General features: G+C 42.5%; 1 protein-coding gene across 1 annotated transcript in view; it reads right to left on the minus strand.

Moving 5' to 3' along the window:
* itga9 (integrin, alpha 9) overlaps positions 1-16184 on the minus strand; it is a 48403-nt gene that overhangs the window by 4247 nt on the left and 27972 nt on the right. The window contains exons 16-26 of the mRNA XM_034100771.2: positions 12920-13069; positions 11761-11837; positions 11192-11339; positions 5946-6032; positions 5735-5814; positions 5516-5599; positions 4983-5091; positions 4766-4873; positions 2962-3087; positions 2663-2782; positions 2468-2563 (exon numbers count right to left, since the gene is read on the minus strand). Coding sequence (XP_033956662.1) covers positions 2468-2563; positions 2663-2782; positions 2962-3087; positions 4766-4873; positions 4983-5091; positions 5516-5599; positions 5735-5814; positions 5946-6032; positions 11192-11339; positions 11761-11837; positions 12920-13069 — 1185 coding nt within the window. The remainder of the gene's footprint in view (positions 1-2467; positions 2564-2662; positions 2783-2961; positions 3088-4765; positions 4874-4982; positions 5092-5515; positions 5600-5734; positions 5815-5945; positions 6033-11191; positions 11340-11760; positions 11838-12919; positions 13070-16184) is intronic.

Here is a 16184-nt window from a genome sequence, read left to right on the forward strand (position 1 = left end):
AAAAGAAAGCATGACTCTTAAGAAAACCATACAGCATTAAACCTCGACAATAATGGGCTTTATTTTATATTGAACACGTCTAGTCAATAAGTCATACCAAAGAAACACATGTTAGCATGCTAATGTTAGCTTTAGCTCGATGTGCAGCCTAGGCCCGTCTACACTACAGTGTAGCATGGCTGCTAGCATGGCTGTAGAGATTTGGTCTCGGTTTCTTTGCCTTAACTGTATAACAAGACGTTGCATTTATAACTGGTTTGAATAACATCACTAATGAGTAAGCTTGACCATCATGGTTTCAGGTAGCACTGCTCTATGTGTAAAATGCCAGCAAGCGCTTATCGTCTTAGGTCAGTGAGTGCATCTCAAAAATATATCATCCGCAATCAGGGGAGGCTTGGCAACTCTTATAAATAGCCGGTTTCCACAATAAATAAGAGCTACTTAGGCTGTTTCCCAGGACATTACTGAAAACTGACATGCCGGATAATCTGTCACCGACCGCAAACTCAGTTCACTTAACCCAATGCAGAGTGTACAACTGTAGAGAAGTAGCAACAGCTGACAAATACACAATTGTTTTATATCTTCCTAGCACATTTTTTAATTATTCGATTGCTACATTTGTGCTTGATGCTTCCATCCATGAGTCTTTTCAATCACAATTGCATTGACTGTTTAAACGGATTAGCACCGAACCAACAGTGGTCAGACTTCAGTGAATTATTGCATTACTGTGCACCGCAGCTACTCCAGTGTCATCATTCAGGCCTTAGATGGAAAACAACATATTCACTAGGATCATGGAATAGATGGGTTTGTTTACTAATGATGCTAAACAAAGGAAACAAATATGTAATCTCCCAAATGTCAGATCATCTTGTTTTAATACAATCATTTGTGGGCCAATTTCACATGGCTTGAGGAATGCACTGCTTCAACGTGGAGTGCCGCATGGGCTTTGAACACCAATGGGGCATGAGACGCCAACTGTGAACCAAGACATAACCAAGAGAACAAGCGGAGAGTAATCTCTCTGTTGAATACTTTCCCACATTAACACCTCCTTACTCCCAGCTCTGGAATCTAACTGTTGCTGTGCATGCCAGGGCGCTTGCGTGTACAGAATAGTTGAAAGCTCTACTGGTCTACGATCTCTCCCAGTTTAACTTGCGCAATCAATTAATTTGAGGAATGTGTAATTGTTCATTCAACGGCAATGCTAAATGTGTAACTTGCGTAGCCACAACAGAATCTTATTGATGTATGTTGGTTATTTACACGTCACAGAGCTTAACATTTGAGGAATGCCATTCGGCTGACCTCCAGTCGGCTCGTTTTGAGAGATACAACCAGCGGCCACAAATCAAACGGGGCAGTGTGTACTCTTACCACCCTGAGGGAAAAGGTGACTGTGTTTACTGAAAGAGCTAAGCGTGGTAACAGTAGCTAGAATGAGCACACTTAATATGTGATGAAAGAGGGGAATGGTATGGACATATTCATAGCGGGTCAGAATTTTCCGAGCCCCTCTGAAGATGGGGGTCAGCGGAGCTGCAGCCTCGGTCAGCACCCTCATCACTCGAGAGGTCCCACTGCGAGCATGCTGGGTGCTCAATGTAATCATCACATCTGATCTGGTGGGTCTTTCAATCACTCAGCAAACAACAGTGGAGGGAGGGTCTGTCCTTGAGCACAGCTGAGGAGCCCGAATAAAAAGCCAATAGAAGTGCCACCGTACAGCTCCATACCCACAATCCCCAGCTGTTCCCTGGGCTCACATCAGCGGCAAGGATTGTTTGACTACAGCACAATGGAGTGCGCAGCTAAAGATAACATTATTTATGCGTATTGATAGAACCGTGATGTAGTGAGTACCCTGTCCTTCAACCTGAATTGAAGACGCACGTATTATTCTAATTGTATTTAACCTTTATTTAAATAGATAAGCTCATTGAGACACAGGGTTTATTTCTTAAGATAGACCTGGTTATATCAGCTTTGATGACACACGCCCTTTGACATCAGCCAGCTGTTCAAGTTCTGTTAGCCTGTGAATCTTGGTAAGAGAAAATGTGTAAAGGCTTTTAATCCAGACTAAGTTAACAAAATGAACACGTTTTAAAGGATCAGCTCACCAAAAATGACGTAAGACATAAATGATATATCAACCAAAACAAGGAGATAAAAGTCGCTAAAGAGGCTAAAAGCTATGTTTAACTGCAGATCGTGTTAAAATGTATGTGTGTTTGTTTTAATTACACATTAGTCATCTGACATACTGTAAATACAATATATTATATAAAAAAAGAAGTACTTTTTAAACACTGAAACTCTGCAAGTCTTCACCTGATTGTGGTGTTCACTTTAGTTATTTTGTGTGCCGTGATTTACCATTTTTGCATTCTGTCAAAAGTGGCTATTTATTGCAGTTAATGTGTGTCGAAAAGGTTCATAATATACTCACAGAAAGATCATCTGGAAGGCCATTCGGCACCTCCACTGCCCTGTCATTCACTTGCACGCTGCCCCGTGTCACAAACTGGATCAGAGAGGAACTATCCTGTGGGTTGAGGGAAGGTGGGTTATGTTACGTTGTTAGGTTTTATTTGTATCATAACAACCTGCAACTACATTTAAACGTTTGTGACATGGTTCTTACCCGCTTGAGAATTTCGGTGTTGAGTAAAAGTTTTATGTCTATACTCAAAGCTTCTTCTTTTAATTGTGGGCCCAGACTGCAGGAGATCGTCATACACGCTCTTCCAGGCCGGTCACAGTCCTTTTCAGATAGACGGAGAAAAGAAAACACAGTGGGAAAGAGAATGTGTGTGGGAGAGTAAAGGACGTCTGATAAACAGATGTTACACTGAGAACAAAATAAAAACAGGAACCCTCACTGGGGGTGACTCTCAGTGACCTCTGTAATGTCAAAGTGCAACATGAGGGCTGCATATTTACCAGGACTTTGCGTCCAGATTTGGTGAAAAAGGCAAATATGGAGTGGAAGATGCTCTCTTTATCCTGAGGGATGGTGCACGGCGTAGGGTTCCTGTGGGGGGTGCAGTTCCCTCGGCCGTCTGCCACCTGAAACCAGACAGAAGTTGAATTAAATTGAGTTGTGTTGGCTAAGATTTTAAGGTAAAATCAAATGTGTTGAACACAAATTAAGGTATAAGTACAACACATCTGAGGGCAAAATAAAGGGCAAAATGTTAGATCTTTTTTGGAGTTTGGGCCATTGCATACAAAATATACATGTCAGTGTTATTTCACGTGGATTCCCCTAAATTCACCAAAAGTCACATTACATAATGCCTCATTTGCATATAAAAGTATTTGAAAAAAACGTGTACTAAAAAATCCACTCGGGAAGCTTTATGGTGATATATATTAGTTAGCTGGACTGCAATTCAAATTGTTTGGGATTTCACAAAAATGTTTCATACACAAAAATCTATGCAAATTAACACACATTTAATAAGTTAATGCCACATTTGACTATTACAATCTTAAATTCCAGAAAACCTGACATACAAAAAATAATGTTCTTAATGTAAGTTAACAACAAAGGAACTTTAATGTGTAAATATGGGTTAAAATGTATGACCTTGTCACAAAAACATGTTTAACACTCAAACTGTAGACACAAGCACTTTTGTCCCCTTAAAATAGTCCAATCACACTATTGTTATGAGTCTCCCGGGCTCACAGGAAGTTCTCCCCAACAAGAAGCTGGTACCCCTCCCAGCCAGATTTCCCATATGGAGTGATTTAGAGGTGTCTGCTTTACTGCCCAGCCCCCTGGGAGCACTTCCCCTTTCCCCTCGCTCCGACCTGAGGCTCTGGAGGTGGAAATCTCCTCTGGCCTTCCTCATTGTCCGCTCTGTTGCCACCCAGCAGGACAGAGCTTTTATTGCGCTGCTTTCCCATGTCCTGTGTTAGTGCTGCTGTTTCTGCTGTGAAGATTCATAGACTGCACTGACATTAAATAACCCTCACAGAAATGCCACATTTTCACGATTTAGTTTTTTTTGCAGAAAAACTAATACATATGGAGCAACAGTCAGGAACTTGTATATCAGGTCTGAACAAATGGAGGTCTGTATAGAAATGTAAGAATATCTGGCAATAAAATATCAACTGTCCGGTGTGTCGCAGACTAGGCGCAGTGTTACCAGCTTTAATGATGTGTGTTTCCAGGTCTGGGGATGGCACTGGGCAGTAGCCAGCTCTGCAGGTGTCCCATTCCCGTTTCGTGCAAGCTGTCTGATCCCCTGAAAGTGATTCCAGATGGGCTCAAGGAGGGTGGGATACTGTCAACCCCTCCTGCCCATTCACAGCAAATACAATTAACAGTTTGAGCTCCCCCAAGATCTACCTATATGAAAGGAGCAGCGTAAGGGTTAAGAAAACATGTAACCCCAGTGGGGGTATTGCCTTTCTTTATCTAAATGCAAAATGTTGTGAAACCAAACGGTTCGCTAGCTTCAGTAGCAATGTCAACACGTTCTCTACGATTTCCACTGGCCCAGTGGTGCCTCACACTAAGCAAATCAGCTTTGCCGTGACAACATTCCACCGGTTGAGCAGCTAAATTGTGCTCTGAGGTGGATACAGGCAGTCGTGCCATGTTGAGAAGTACAACCGACAGACATGGGCGGATAATTGAGCTAAAAAAATGGCTGCCTGCAGGTTAATAAACTAATAAATAGGGATTTTGGTCAGGATGAATAAATGTAGATAGACTGCTGTTGGCGCCCACCTGTGTTTCGATGATATGGAACATGTCAGCTCCGTTGCCAGCCATTCGGTTTGGGATTCTGATGTCCACAGTGGAGCCAGGCAGCCTGCTGGGCCCCTTGTTTATGGCCTGGAAGCACATCACACAGAGACGGGGAAAGATGGAAATAAAGAGAAGTGAATACATTTAGATATAAGTCAAAACACTGAAAATCCTGTACGGTATGTGCAAGCAGTACCTGGAATGTGAGATTGAGAGGCTGGAAGTGGCACTCCATGTCTTCCAACTGGACGAAGCGCGAGGCATCGATGGACTTTCCGTACACAAAGGAGCTCGGTGTCACCACACTGCAGTGTCAAAGAGAGAACGTAGAAAATGCATGAACTATTTATTTAAATGCCAACAGAAATGCTCTTACATTGATACACATCTCTGGCTTCTGTCATGTTATTAGCTGGACAGCAGTGTGCTTTAGCAGATGAGATATGAGTCAGAGGCCTCCAGCTTTTCTCTGAAGCCTCCCTTCATGTTAAAGACAGCAAACAGCAGCTTTATCAGATGTCAGACTTCTGGGGCATTTGGGCTGTTTTACTTCTCTGTGAAGCCGCAGGGTTACGATAAAGCCTTCAGAGATAAGGCTTTTCAAGTTGACATGCTCCATACTGACTCCCTCTCCTCCCAGCAGCCAGCAGATGGGAAACCAGTTAATGCTGGTTTTAGATTTGAGTTGAATGAAAAGCAAATACATGTTATGGTTGGCCTCGTCCTTACCCGGTGATAGTGGTGTCCGTCTCATGAACCAGTGGGATGGACAGATCCAAATTGTTGTCAGAGAGTTTGTGCTCCGGATTAGCGCTGCAACAAACAAGGGATTTAGATTTATTTTGTATATTAATTGAAGAACTGTTTACAGGAATACAGGGCATTAAGTTAAAAAAGCAAGAAATACAATCATTAAGTATGGACCAAAATGTCAGACTCTTTAATTACCTTTTTGCTTGAACTAAGAACTGCAACGTATCATTTTCCCCGGTAAGCTGACTCGTGTCAAAAATCACTGCGAAATGATACTGAAGAGAGAAAGACAGAATAAAACAATTGTTCTGCACAGTAATGCTTTACGCTTTTAAAAGACCTTTAAAACAATGTATGTATACTTCATGCAGTTTTCAAATCGTGCAATTAGTTCTCTCTCAGCTACCTTAGTCTGCGCTCTCATGAAGGGAAATCCCACGCTGCATTTAAGGAAGTCCAAATCAACAAGAATACAGGAAATACCCTTCTCTTCCTGTAAAAAGACAGATAGACAAAGAGTGAGAGGATGATATACAGACAGACAGGCTGGAGACAGAGAGGGGGACACTGACGGAGACATAGATGGACGAGGCAGACAAGATGTGATAGGGAACAACCGGGTTGGAAGCTACCAGGCAAAAAGCATCAACAATGGCTTTGGGTGGTTAAATAAATGCAAACATAAAAGCGGTCATTTACTACATGGCAAAAAGCAACTGTAGAACCTCAGCTTAAAAAACATGCATAGACACACATCTGTCAACATTTACAGTAAGATACAAGTTTATTGTTAAAAACTTCTATTTGGAAAAGAATAGGTTCTCACATCACATTGAAGTTCTAAATTAGGTTAAAGGAAGAATGTATAAAGCCGTGATGGCAGACACATATATCTTAGCGGGTGGGTAATTGGACAACCTCCAGTCTGTGTGTTTGGAAGCTTGTCTAAACAATACGGAGCTTCACCGGCTGCGCTGTGTAAACACGCGGGCCTTGACCTTACGAGGAGTAAGAATTATTTTAGCGGGAGTTCATTGAGAGGCTGACGGCCGGGCTCGTGTGCAGCCTGGGAGCATGGAGGAGGACATACCTTCAGCTTCAATGTGAAAATAAAATAAAAGAGACAGACAAGCGCTCCTGGAACATTGAGTAGGGGGATTAAGGTAAATCATACAAAACGTCCGCCTGCGTAGGCTGTTGTGTTTATAACATGTTTCCAAAAGTGATAAAGGAAGGAGGTGTGAAGGTCTTTGCTGACATATTTAAGGTAGACATCCATCCACAATACCATTCTCCTTATTCAGCAGATTCCCAGTGTAAATCAAGGGTGTGGCTGTTTTCCATCTTCATTAAATCAGCTTAAATAAGCAGCACTGCCCTTAGTATGGAGACTAATGGTGAGTCCTGTAGGGGGGGGGGGGGGGGGGGGGGGTGTTGACCCCAGCGTAACTGGCATAGATGGAATTTCCACTATTTCCTGTATTATTTTTTTCTGCTGCTGCTGTGCAAACACCGCCTGACCCATGGGGCTGGGCAGGATTGGGGAAGTCAGCCTGTTTACCCATCATCCACCTAGCAGCCCTTGAGAGGGAGCAGAGCCCCCGGACATATGGCGTGCGGTGACTCCATGGGGAGAAGAGTGACAAAGTCTGTTTGTTCAGCACTTCTTCACTTTCTCTCTCTTGTCTTTCTCTGTCAGGAACAAAAACTCGCAGGGATTTTCACAAATGGCAGGCCCACTAAATATCACCAGGATAGTTTACCCTGCTCTAGTGTCAGCTGAAGGAGTTGTACATTAGTGCGGATGACAACACACAGGAGGCCCGTTTACGCCACGTCTTTTTATGTCTCCATCCACCTCGGTATTTGTACATTTGGCTCTATTTCGGTCCACCTCTTCCAAGTCAGTGTCATTGCCTGCTAAACACTTTTGACAGAGGTATGAAGCTTGAGATCTACCTTTGGGCTTTGTAGCTTGTGCAAAAGCTGCGCCTCAATGCCAATAAATTAGTGATTCATATTTTCATTGGTTAAAGGGTGAACTGAAATTCACACATTTCTCAGTTACTTTCTCGATTTTCTGGGCTTTTCACCATCATTATCCTCTGTTGCAGCTGTTAAATCAACATAAATCAGTGGTGAAGGAAAGTGTTCAGATCCTTGATTTAAGTGGTAGTAGAAATGCCACACCATAAAAACACTCCATTACAAGTCAAGTAATGAATATTTATCAGCAAATGTGCTTAAAGTGATAAAAGTAAAAGTAGTCAATTTGCAGAATGCCTCGTTCAGCTTCTGTTTATTTACATTGAATACAAAACGTTTAATTTGCATTCATTTGTTACATTTGACCTACTATATAAGGGCTTGATTAACTGCTGATTATTTGTAATCATTCAATCCATAAACTGTCAGAAAATAATGATAAATGTCCATCTTTCTTTGTTGTTCTTTAAAGGTTTGGTCACTCCAAAACCTAAAGCTATTCAGTTTAAAATGTAATAAAAAAGGGAAAAGCAGTTTAACTTTATACTGGAGAGGCTTAAAATAAATATTGTGCAATTTTCCCATAAATATTATTAAGAAGTAAATTCCTATCAAAATAGTTTCCTATCAAAATAGTTTTTATGACAATCCATTAAACGATTACTAAACAAACAGTTCTCCTGTGTATTCATATGATACCTTTTATGGTATTGATCTAGCCCAGGGGTCACCAACCTTTTTTAGGGTGAGGGCTACTTTCAAAAAATAAAACAAGTCGAGGGCTACTTTTACTCCTCTTTTTTTGTTTTTTGCAGTGTATATATTTAGCACATTTTAACATTATTATATGCTGACCTTTAACCTTTGTGTGCTGTTTGGGTCTGTGGGACCCGTTTGCAGTGTTTACTAAAACAAAATGTTTGCAATTTAATTAATGTAACCTTTTTTATTTGGGGGTGGATCTCACCTCCTCTAGGGGGGTCCTCACCGCCTCATGAGCATGCATGGAAGAGTTTTTTTTAAATGTTGAAGTTAAATGCATCAATCTGGTGCACTTTGAGCACAACATGAATTTATGGATACAGCTCTCAACACTCTATGAAAGGGAGCTGTATTTTCAATAATCCAAACATCTTTAGAATATGATCACAACCAATAACAAATCATTTAAACTTGTTTATTCTTATCTTATGTTACCTATTAGCATTCTTTCTTTTTCTTTATGCATATTTTACTAACCACTCCCCTTTTAAACTGTTTTTTTTACTGTCCTATAGTACACATTGGAATTATTTCTTACTTTATCTATATTAAATAGATACAGGTGTGCTCTCCCTAGCTCTCTTTCTCTCCGTCTCTCTCTCCGTCTCTCTCTCTCCCTCCCTCCCTAGCTCGCTCACTCTCTCTCTCTGTCTCGCTCGCTCACAAAGGCTGTGTGCTCCTCCGTGGCGATGACGGCTTGCGTTAAAAAATAATAATAAACATATTTGTAAAGTGGGGACACAAAGGTGATTTCGAAAAGTGCGGGGGACATGTCCCCAGTGGAAATTACGCCATGCGTGTGTGTGTGTGCGTCAAGTGCAATAAATATATAAGTTACAACACACAGAGTAAAACTCTGCCCCTCATGTGTTGTATAGGCTGGCATGATAGGCTGTTCAATGGGGCTGATGTGTAGTGCAGATTCTGCCAGAAGGAAAATCAGCGGGGAGGTGCCACATTGGTTTTCTTCCCGACTGCAACGCTGGTCCCGCAAATCAAGCAAGAACGTGATTGGTCGATATTCATTGTGGGGTGGGGGGAGGGGTGTTATAGAGTTGTAGTAAGTAGATAGAGTTCGCTATGATTTAGGTTTCGTTTATGCATAGGGTAGATTCTTTTAATTACATTTCCTTTTTTGTTTTGTGTATTTTATACATTTTGGATTTGCTTGGCGAGCTATTTTTAGAACATGCCCGGCGGGCGACTCACGTTGCCCCTGCGGGCGACTAAGTGCCCGCGGGCACCGTGTTGGCTACCCCTGATCTAGCCCATGTTAAAGCCACATTTTGATATTGCTTTTTATATTTGTCTTTGCTTTAATCTCCCAAATCACAATTAAGAGACAGGTAGGTTTTGTGTCTAAAATCTTTACCAGTTAGCAATTGTAGCTTTCAGGTGCAGTGGAGTAGAATAATGAACAGCTGCCACAAATACAATGCTATAAAACATCTGCTACAGTTCTGGCCTTTCAGGGGGGGGGAAGCTAGAACTAACTATTCAAGCATTTCAGAGATAAAAAAAGAAAACACAGAAGCCGGTGCAACAGTCTCTGACTCCCACGGGAGCAAAACCGATTCACCTCCACAGCTTCCTGACAGCTTGTGTTGCAAGAACAACAGATAGATAACACACCCCACTCTTAAGTACGAGAGGGGAGTGCTGAGTTCACGCTCACTGGAGGAAAAGCCTCAGGGGAGGATTTGGGAGCTGACCTTAGCTTTACGGAGAGGGGTCACTCACATCATCACCTTGGACTTCTCCAGTAGTAATTATAAATGCTTCAAAGAGCGTACGGTAGTAAATCTGCTCGGTGGCCTCTGTGTCATCTCTTCATACCGTTCACTTCCTGCTCCCTTTGTGCACTCTGACTAATCAGGTTCCTGCTCAAAATGAGCCTCAGTGGCTGCTGGTAACCTGATACTTAATTACTTTATTAGATTAGCTATGAAACTCAAACTGGAACACTGTTTTCCTAATATTTGCCTGCAGCATATATTCTGTTTAAATTCAATTTTGGCTTTGTTGGGGGGCATTGCAGGCTGTGCGCTTTCCAGAGATGATCGTATCCATCACAGGGCGTTCGAAACACAGCTGGAGGATAAACACAAGGTCCACTGTGAGGGGAAAAGCCCTGTGATGGATCTCTGCCCTCTGGCATCTGCTGGGCCGGTGCACGCTCCTTTCAGATCGCCCTGACTGACTGACTTTATGCAACGCGTTAGCGAACAGACGTGAGCACAGGCAGGGGCGGCCGCTGTGAAATCCATTCTCATACAGTAGAGCGAGGAAAATCTCTCAGGTTGGATGTGGGTTGATATTTCTTTAACAGAAGCAAGAGGTTTGAGGTGAAAGAGTTCAGACCTGATCAGTATCTCCATGAAGGTCAGGCATAATCCTCTCTCCACGTACCTGCTTTTACCCCATTAAATATTAATGTGATTTCACCGGTACATCAGTCAAGCTTGTACACACATAAAGTATGTGTGTTCTGGTCTTCACACAGCTTATATGTTGTTATGTGGTGTGTCCACTTTAAATGAGTCAGAGAAGCGTGTGACAGGTCAGCCAGAGGAGCTGTGAGACGGGACAGCTGCTGCTCTTCTTTTTCTTCTTTTCATCCCCAGGGGTCTGGCAAAGCTTTAAGTTCATCGTTTTCTCACAGGTCTGTCTTTCTTCACTGTTTAGACTGCACTCCTGACATTTCATCATTCTTTTTAAATAATCCGTCTTGAAGTAAATGCACATCCAAGTGATGATATTCAGCTGATAGGGTACGTCTGTTTAAAATGGTGCGCTCCACTTCATCCACAGCTTTTCAGCCACAGAACCAAATACATTTCAGAAACAAACATGTGCACTTGAGTACATGCCGTAAACAGCAGATACTCTTCAAGAGTTACCGACCTTCTGCCAGAAGTTGATGTAGAAAACTTCTTTGGGGAAGTTGAAGTAGATGTTGGTGTCGTAGGCGTCGTCCCCAGCGTTGGAGATGGTCATGTTCAAAGAGACGTTCCTCACTCCCCCGAGGGCCAGATGGGGTTTGACGTGCAACCTGAGGGAAATAGAATGCATTTTAGAGCGGAAAAAAAGTTCTTATAGCAACTGTGGGATGTAGAAAGAAAGTAGAAAGGTAAATGTGTATATTAACAGTGCCTTTGAGTTTGTTTTATTATGAACATCTAAGTTTACAAAGGAGAGTGGTGTTCAAATGCTTGTTTTTGGGAGTAAAACAAAGGTTATATAAGCCATGACGACTGTTCACCATGACAGACACATGCTGTCACTAAATGTACATCAGAAGACACACAATACAAAGAAAGGGAACTCCCTAAGTATGGAAAAACATATGGATATCCTCCAAGCATCCGTCATGGTTCCCCGACCCACACCCACATGGCCTATGACGTCAGCTTGCTTCCTCTGTACTAAGAAGTAAAGACACAGACTGAATATAAACTGTGAAGGTTTTTTACCCAGAGAGCAACATTTTCCCATGGAGCCTCAGGTCTGCAGCACAGTCGTCGGACAGGCAGTTCTTCTCAAACCAAGTCTGAAGAGGAAACGGTAAAGTACACAGTTAATATGACATCATGCAGTAAACACACCACATTCAGACTAGGGGGCAGTATTGTGTCGGTGTTAAGGATATCCAGGAGGGTTTTAATCCAGGAAGGCCACATCTTTACGTCACTTGACTCTATCTGAGCTCTTTTGATCAGTCGGAGGATGGTCTTTGGTTTAAGGCTAAATCATGAAAGGAAACTTAAGTAAAGCAGTAACGTTTAACCTTGATGAGTTTTAGAGAAATGGGTTCCGTAGGTGCTGAGAAGTGGGGAACCACATGTGTGGCAGGTTAGAGGTGGTCACAAAGAAAATAAATGAATCAGTCTTTTTGGATTGCATTCAAGAAAAGCTAACACAGACAATAATACGCTGGTAAGTAACCCACACCAAATAATTATATCCTCAATTTGAGCTACTTCCTTCATTCCTTCTGTGGCCGAGGGGAAGACTCTGTTCTTTGTAATCAATACAGGAGATGAATCTGAATAATTACATTATTACTGTTACGCTGGATTAATTATCCTCATCTGCTGTAGTGTGTATTGAAGCAAGTGCTTCTACTGTATGTCTGAAAGTGCAGGAAGATGTGGTAGGGAGGCGTGTGGCGTAGTGGGTGATTGCGTTGGTGTTCGGATCAGGGGAGCACAGGTTCAAACCCCACTGCAGTCAGCATGTCGTTGTGTCTAATTGCTCCTGTGGGGATTGCCCACAGTATTGAGTATGTAAGTCGCTTTGGATAAAAGCGTCTAACAAGTAACATGTAATGTGGTATCTGAATAATTTACAAGTCAGATTGAAAATTTAAATTATCATTTTTCTGGAAAGCATGTTTTCTTTTGATCATTGATAAGACACATTTCCAAAGTCAAAGTCCAACCACAGAACAATACATGTCCAATGGTCACTGTAAACTAACTCTTAACCCCATTTTTCTGGTCATGTACCTACCCCAAACTAAATCAGACCATGAGAAGACCTGAGACCTTTCACACCCCATTTAAGAGAAGTTCTACATATTTTAACAATGTTAATCCCAAAAGCAACATCATTTTGGGTCAATATTTTTACCTCATTCCTCGTTGCGATCTTGTTTCCTTTCCTCCATCGTAGCACGGGGGTGAGAGCGGGGAGGTCTCCCCCCGGGTGTCCTGGTTCGTGCTTCCCCAGGCTGTAAGCCACCTCGAATGTGATGGCTGTGAACACGTCCTTCACATCTTTCTGCAGAGCACAAACAAACAAGGCTATTGCAAAGAATTTGTCCCACCAAAAGAAAAAACAACCTCAAAGAAATGAGTGTCATGTAACAGCCAGCCAGGGTCATGACGCCTGGCGCAGAGACTGATTACACTGCAGACCATTGGAGGAGCATACAGTCTGGATTTGATGTTATGACTGAAATCGCTGAGCCACAGATCTACAGGGCTGAATGCAGATGTTAGTATACAGATGAACCACAACGTATATGAATTAGAGTGAGACTATCTTTTTTTTAATCAGTCATTTAAAAAAAAAAAAAAGACCACGGCTTAGTTCTTTGCCAAGGAAACATGGTGGTTGTTTGACCTGCTGGCACTGCCTCTGAGAGATATCTTTGCGTTTCTGGCCGCTCCATCTAAGACCACTAGAGAAGTGTTTGATTTGGCATCAGGTTTGGAAACAATATAGCCTGTATGAAAACAGAGCTGAATGTGATCAAATCCCATATCTTCATTAGATGACAGCGCTGAAAGACGTACATGGGGAAAGCAGATACCGCTTTTTCATCTTTTGTGTCCATTACAGCGACACTCAGATCTTTGAAGGCGGCTCTGGCTTCGGTTTAAAAGCCACAGCTAAAACACACACACACACACACACACACACACACACACACACACACACACACACACACACACACACACACACACACACACACACACACACACACACACACACACACACACACACACACACACACACACACACACACACACACACACACACACACACACACACACACACACACACACACACACACACACACACACACACACAGACCTATAGGCAACCTGTGCCCAACTGATGTCTGCTATCATGGAGCCAACCCCACAATGTAAACACAAAGGGCTTCCCTGTGTTTTCCGGTGGTCACTAAGGTCACTCGTTTTTTGCACTTTCTCTCTCTTGTTCATTATCGCAACATTTTCCAATGTCAACCCACCCATCCTCTTTCCTCATGCAGGCGCAGAGCTGCAGTCTGGGCTTTGAACACATCACCAGTTGAGCACCAGCCAATGCATCAACAGTGAGAGAGTGATAGCAGGAAAGAGCAAACGTTCGGCCCTGAATAGTCAAAAACAGAGGATTTTGGGCTGACACAGATAAAGGCATGGTCAGTTACATTTGGTGCTGTTATTTTTGGCATTATGAATTTACAATTTTAAATTCAGTATAGCATTTCTCAGAGCTTAACTCAACATGCTTATTCTGACCAACTAATCATCCCAAAGATACTCAGTTTATTATCACATCATTGATACAAACTCATTTTCTACCAATCAACCCATCAATTAATCCCCCAATGACTTCATCCCTAATTGAAAATGACACATTAGTTGCCCATTACCACAGCAGATGTGGTCAATAGTAAGGGTGAGTGCTGCAGATGCATTTTGACCTCCCATCCATCACTGGCCTGCAGTCCATGCCTCATTAGACTTATAGAGAGCGTGTTGTTCAAGGGGCATGTCGGCTCAGCTGGGAGGTAACATGACACAATGTTGTAGTCAGTGCTGGTATACCATGTGAGGCGCTAGTGGCAAAGCTCTTAGACTTAATAGCCACTAAAGTAGAAAGCTTGAAATGGCCCCTGTCCACTGGCCTCTGCGTGAACCGACCCCCTGGGAGTCCACTGCCCCAAACTCCCAGCGCTTATCTCACAATTTCAAAACCCACAGGAGAAGTGGGGGACATAATGACCTGAAATGAAATGTGGTGCTTTTGAACAATCATGCTCAAAAAAGGACCGTTATGCTCGAGTAAATAGGCATATACTTTCCGCTTAAGTAGTGTGCTGTGGAGGGATTTCCGCCTCTTTATTAACAGAGCATCTATTATTGTGCACATACTGGATCACTTTCTTCCTGAAACACAGGACCACTGGCTGCTAACTAACTGGAGGGCTTCCAAGATACGCTGCGAGGCCAGATTAGAAGTGCGGGAGGTTGTGAAGTAACACTTGGCCTAATTTTTTATTATGCCTTGATCAATGCCAGAGTTGGGTGTAACGCGTTACTTTGTAACACGTTACTGTAATAATATTACTTTGTCGGTAACGGAGTAGTGTAACGCGCTACTTTTATAATCCTGTAATCACACTACAGTTACTAACATTGCCCCGACACGCGTTACTTCGTTACTTTCTAAAATCAGTCATAATCAAACCTCAACAAACACCTGCAAAGAACACATGCTAGGTGAAGCTAACGCACATAGCTGTTGTTTATTTATATCACACACACGTAGTTTTCTTCTCTGTTTTCCGGTTGTTGCTTGTTTTGAATGACGAATACACACTACCGCTGCCTGCTGGTAAGGAGAGTTATTGCCACTCACGCATGCGCAGTTCGTACGTGCTCGGCTGAAGTCTGGCTCCAGTGCAACACATGGCCAACACGCAGGAGAACACGCTGACGCAACAGCGTGAGCAGAGATAGACTGCGCAAAATATACAGATAGCAGGAGACAGAGGACAGCCACGGTCAGATAGGAAAACATTCAGGAGCTATCTGGATCAGTCTTATGCGACAATGGAAACTGAACTAAAGAGAACATTTGAAACTTTAGCAGTCTGCGTGATCTGCCTGTAAGGAGGGGCGGGCCGGCCCTGCGAGTAAAGTAACGAGTAAAGTAACGAATTACTTTATGTAGATAGTAACGAAGTAGTGTAATATATTACTTTTTTTTAAAGTAATATGTAATATATTACTTTTTTTTAGTAACGACCCCATCTCTGATCAATGCTGCCAAATATCTCACCCAAATCCACACCCCTACCTCGTCACCTCTTCCCTGCTTTATATCTATGTATTTATGGAACAGAGGAGTTCCTGAAAGAAAGACACCGGATAGTGTTAACTGCCTGCTCCCTATAATGTTAAGGAAAGAAACACAACAACTGTTCCTTACTGTACATGCTGGTGTAGCTTGTGACAGGTCATTCTCCACTCAAAGGCGTCCACTGTGCAAATCCTCATTCAAATATAAAGACTGCAGGGTGGGTCCCTGATCTCAGGTCAGATGGAGCCTTTCTGGGATTCATATTATTTAAAGACCATTACAATAAAAGTGGACA

This window comes from Pseudochaenichthys georgianus, chromosome 15 (genome assembly GCF_902827115.2).
Source record: "Pseudochaenichthys georgianus chromosome 15, fPseGeo1.2, whole genome shotgun sequence".
Classification (NCBI taxonomy): domain Eukaryota; kingdom Metazoa; phylum Chordata; class Actinopteri; order Perciformes; family Channichthyidae; genus Pseudochaenichthys; species Pseudochaenichthys georgianus.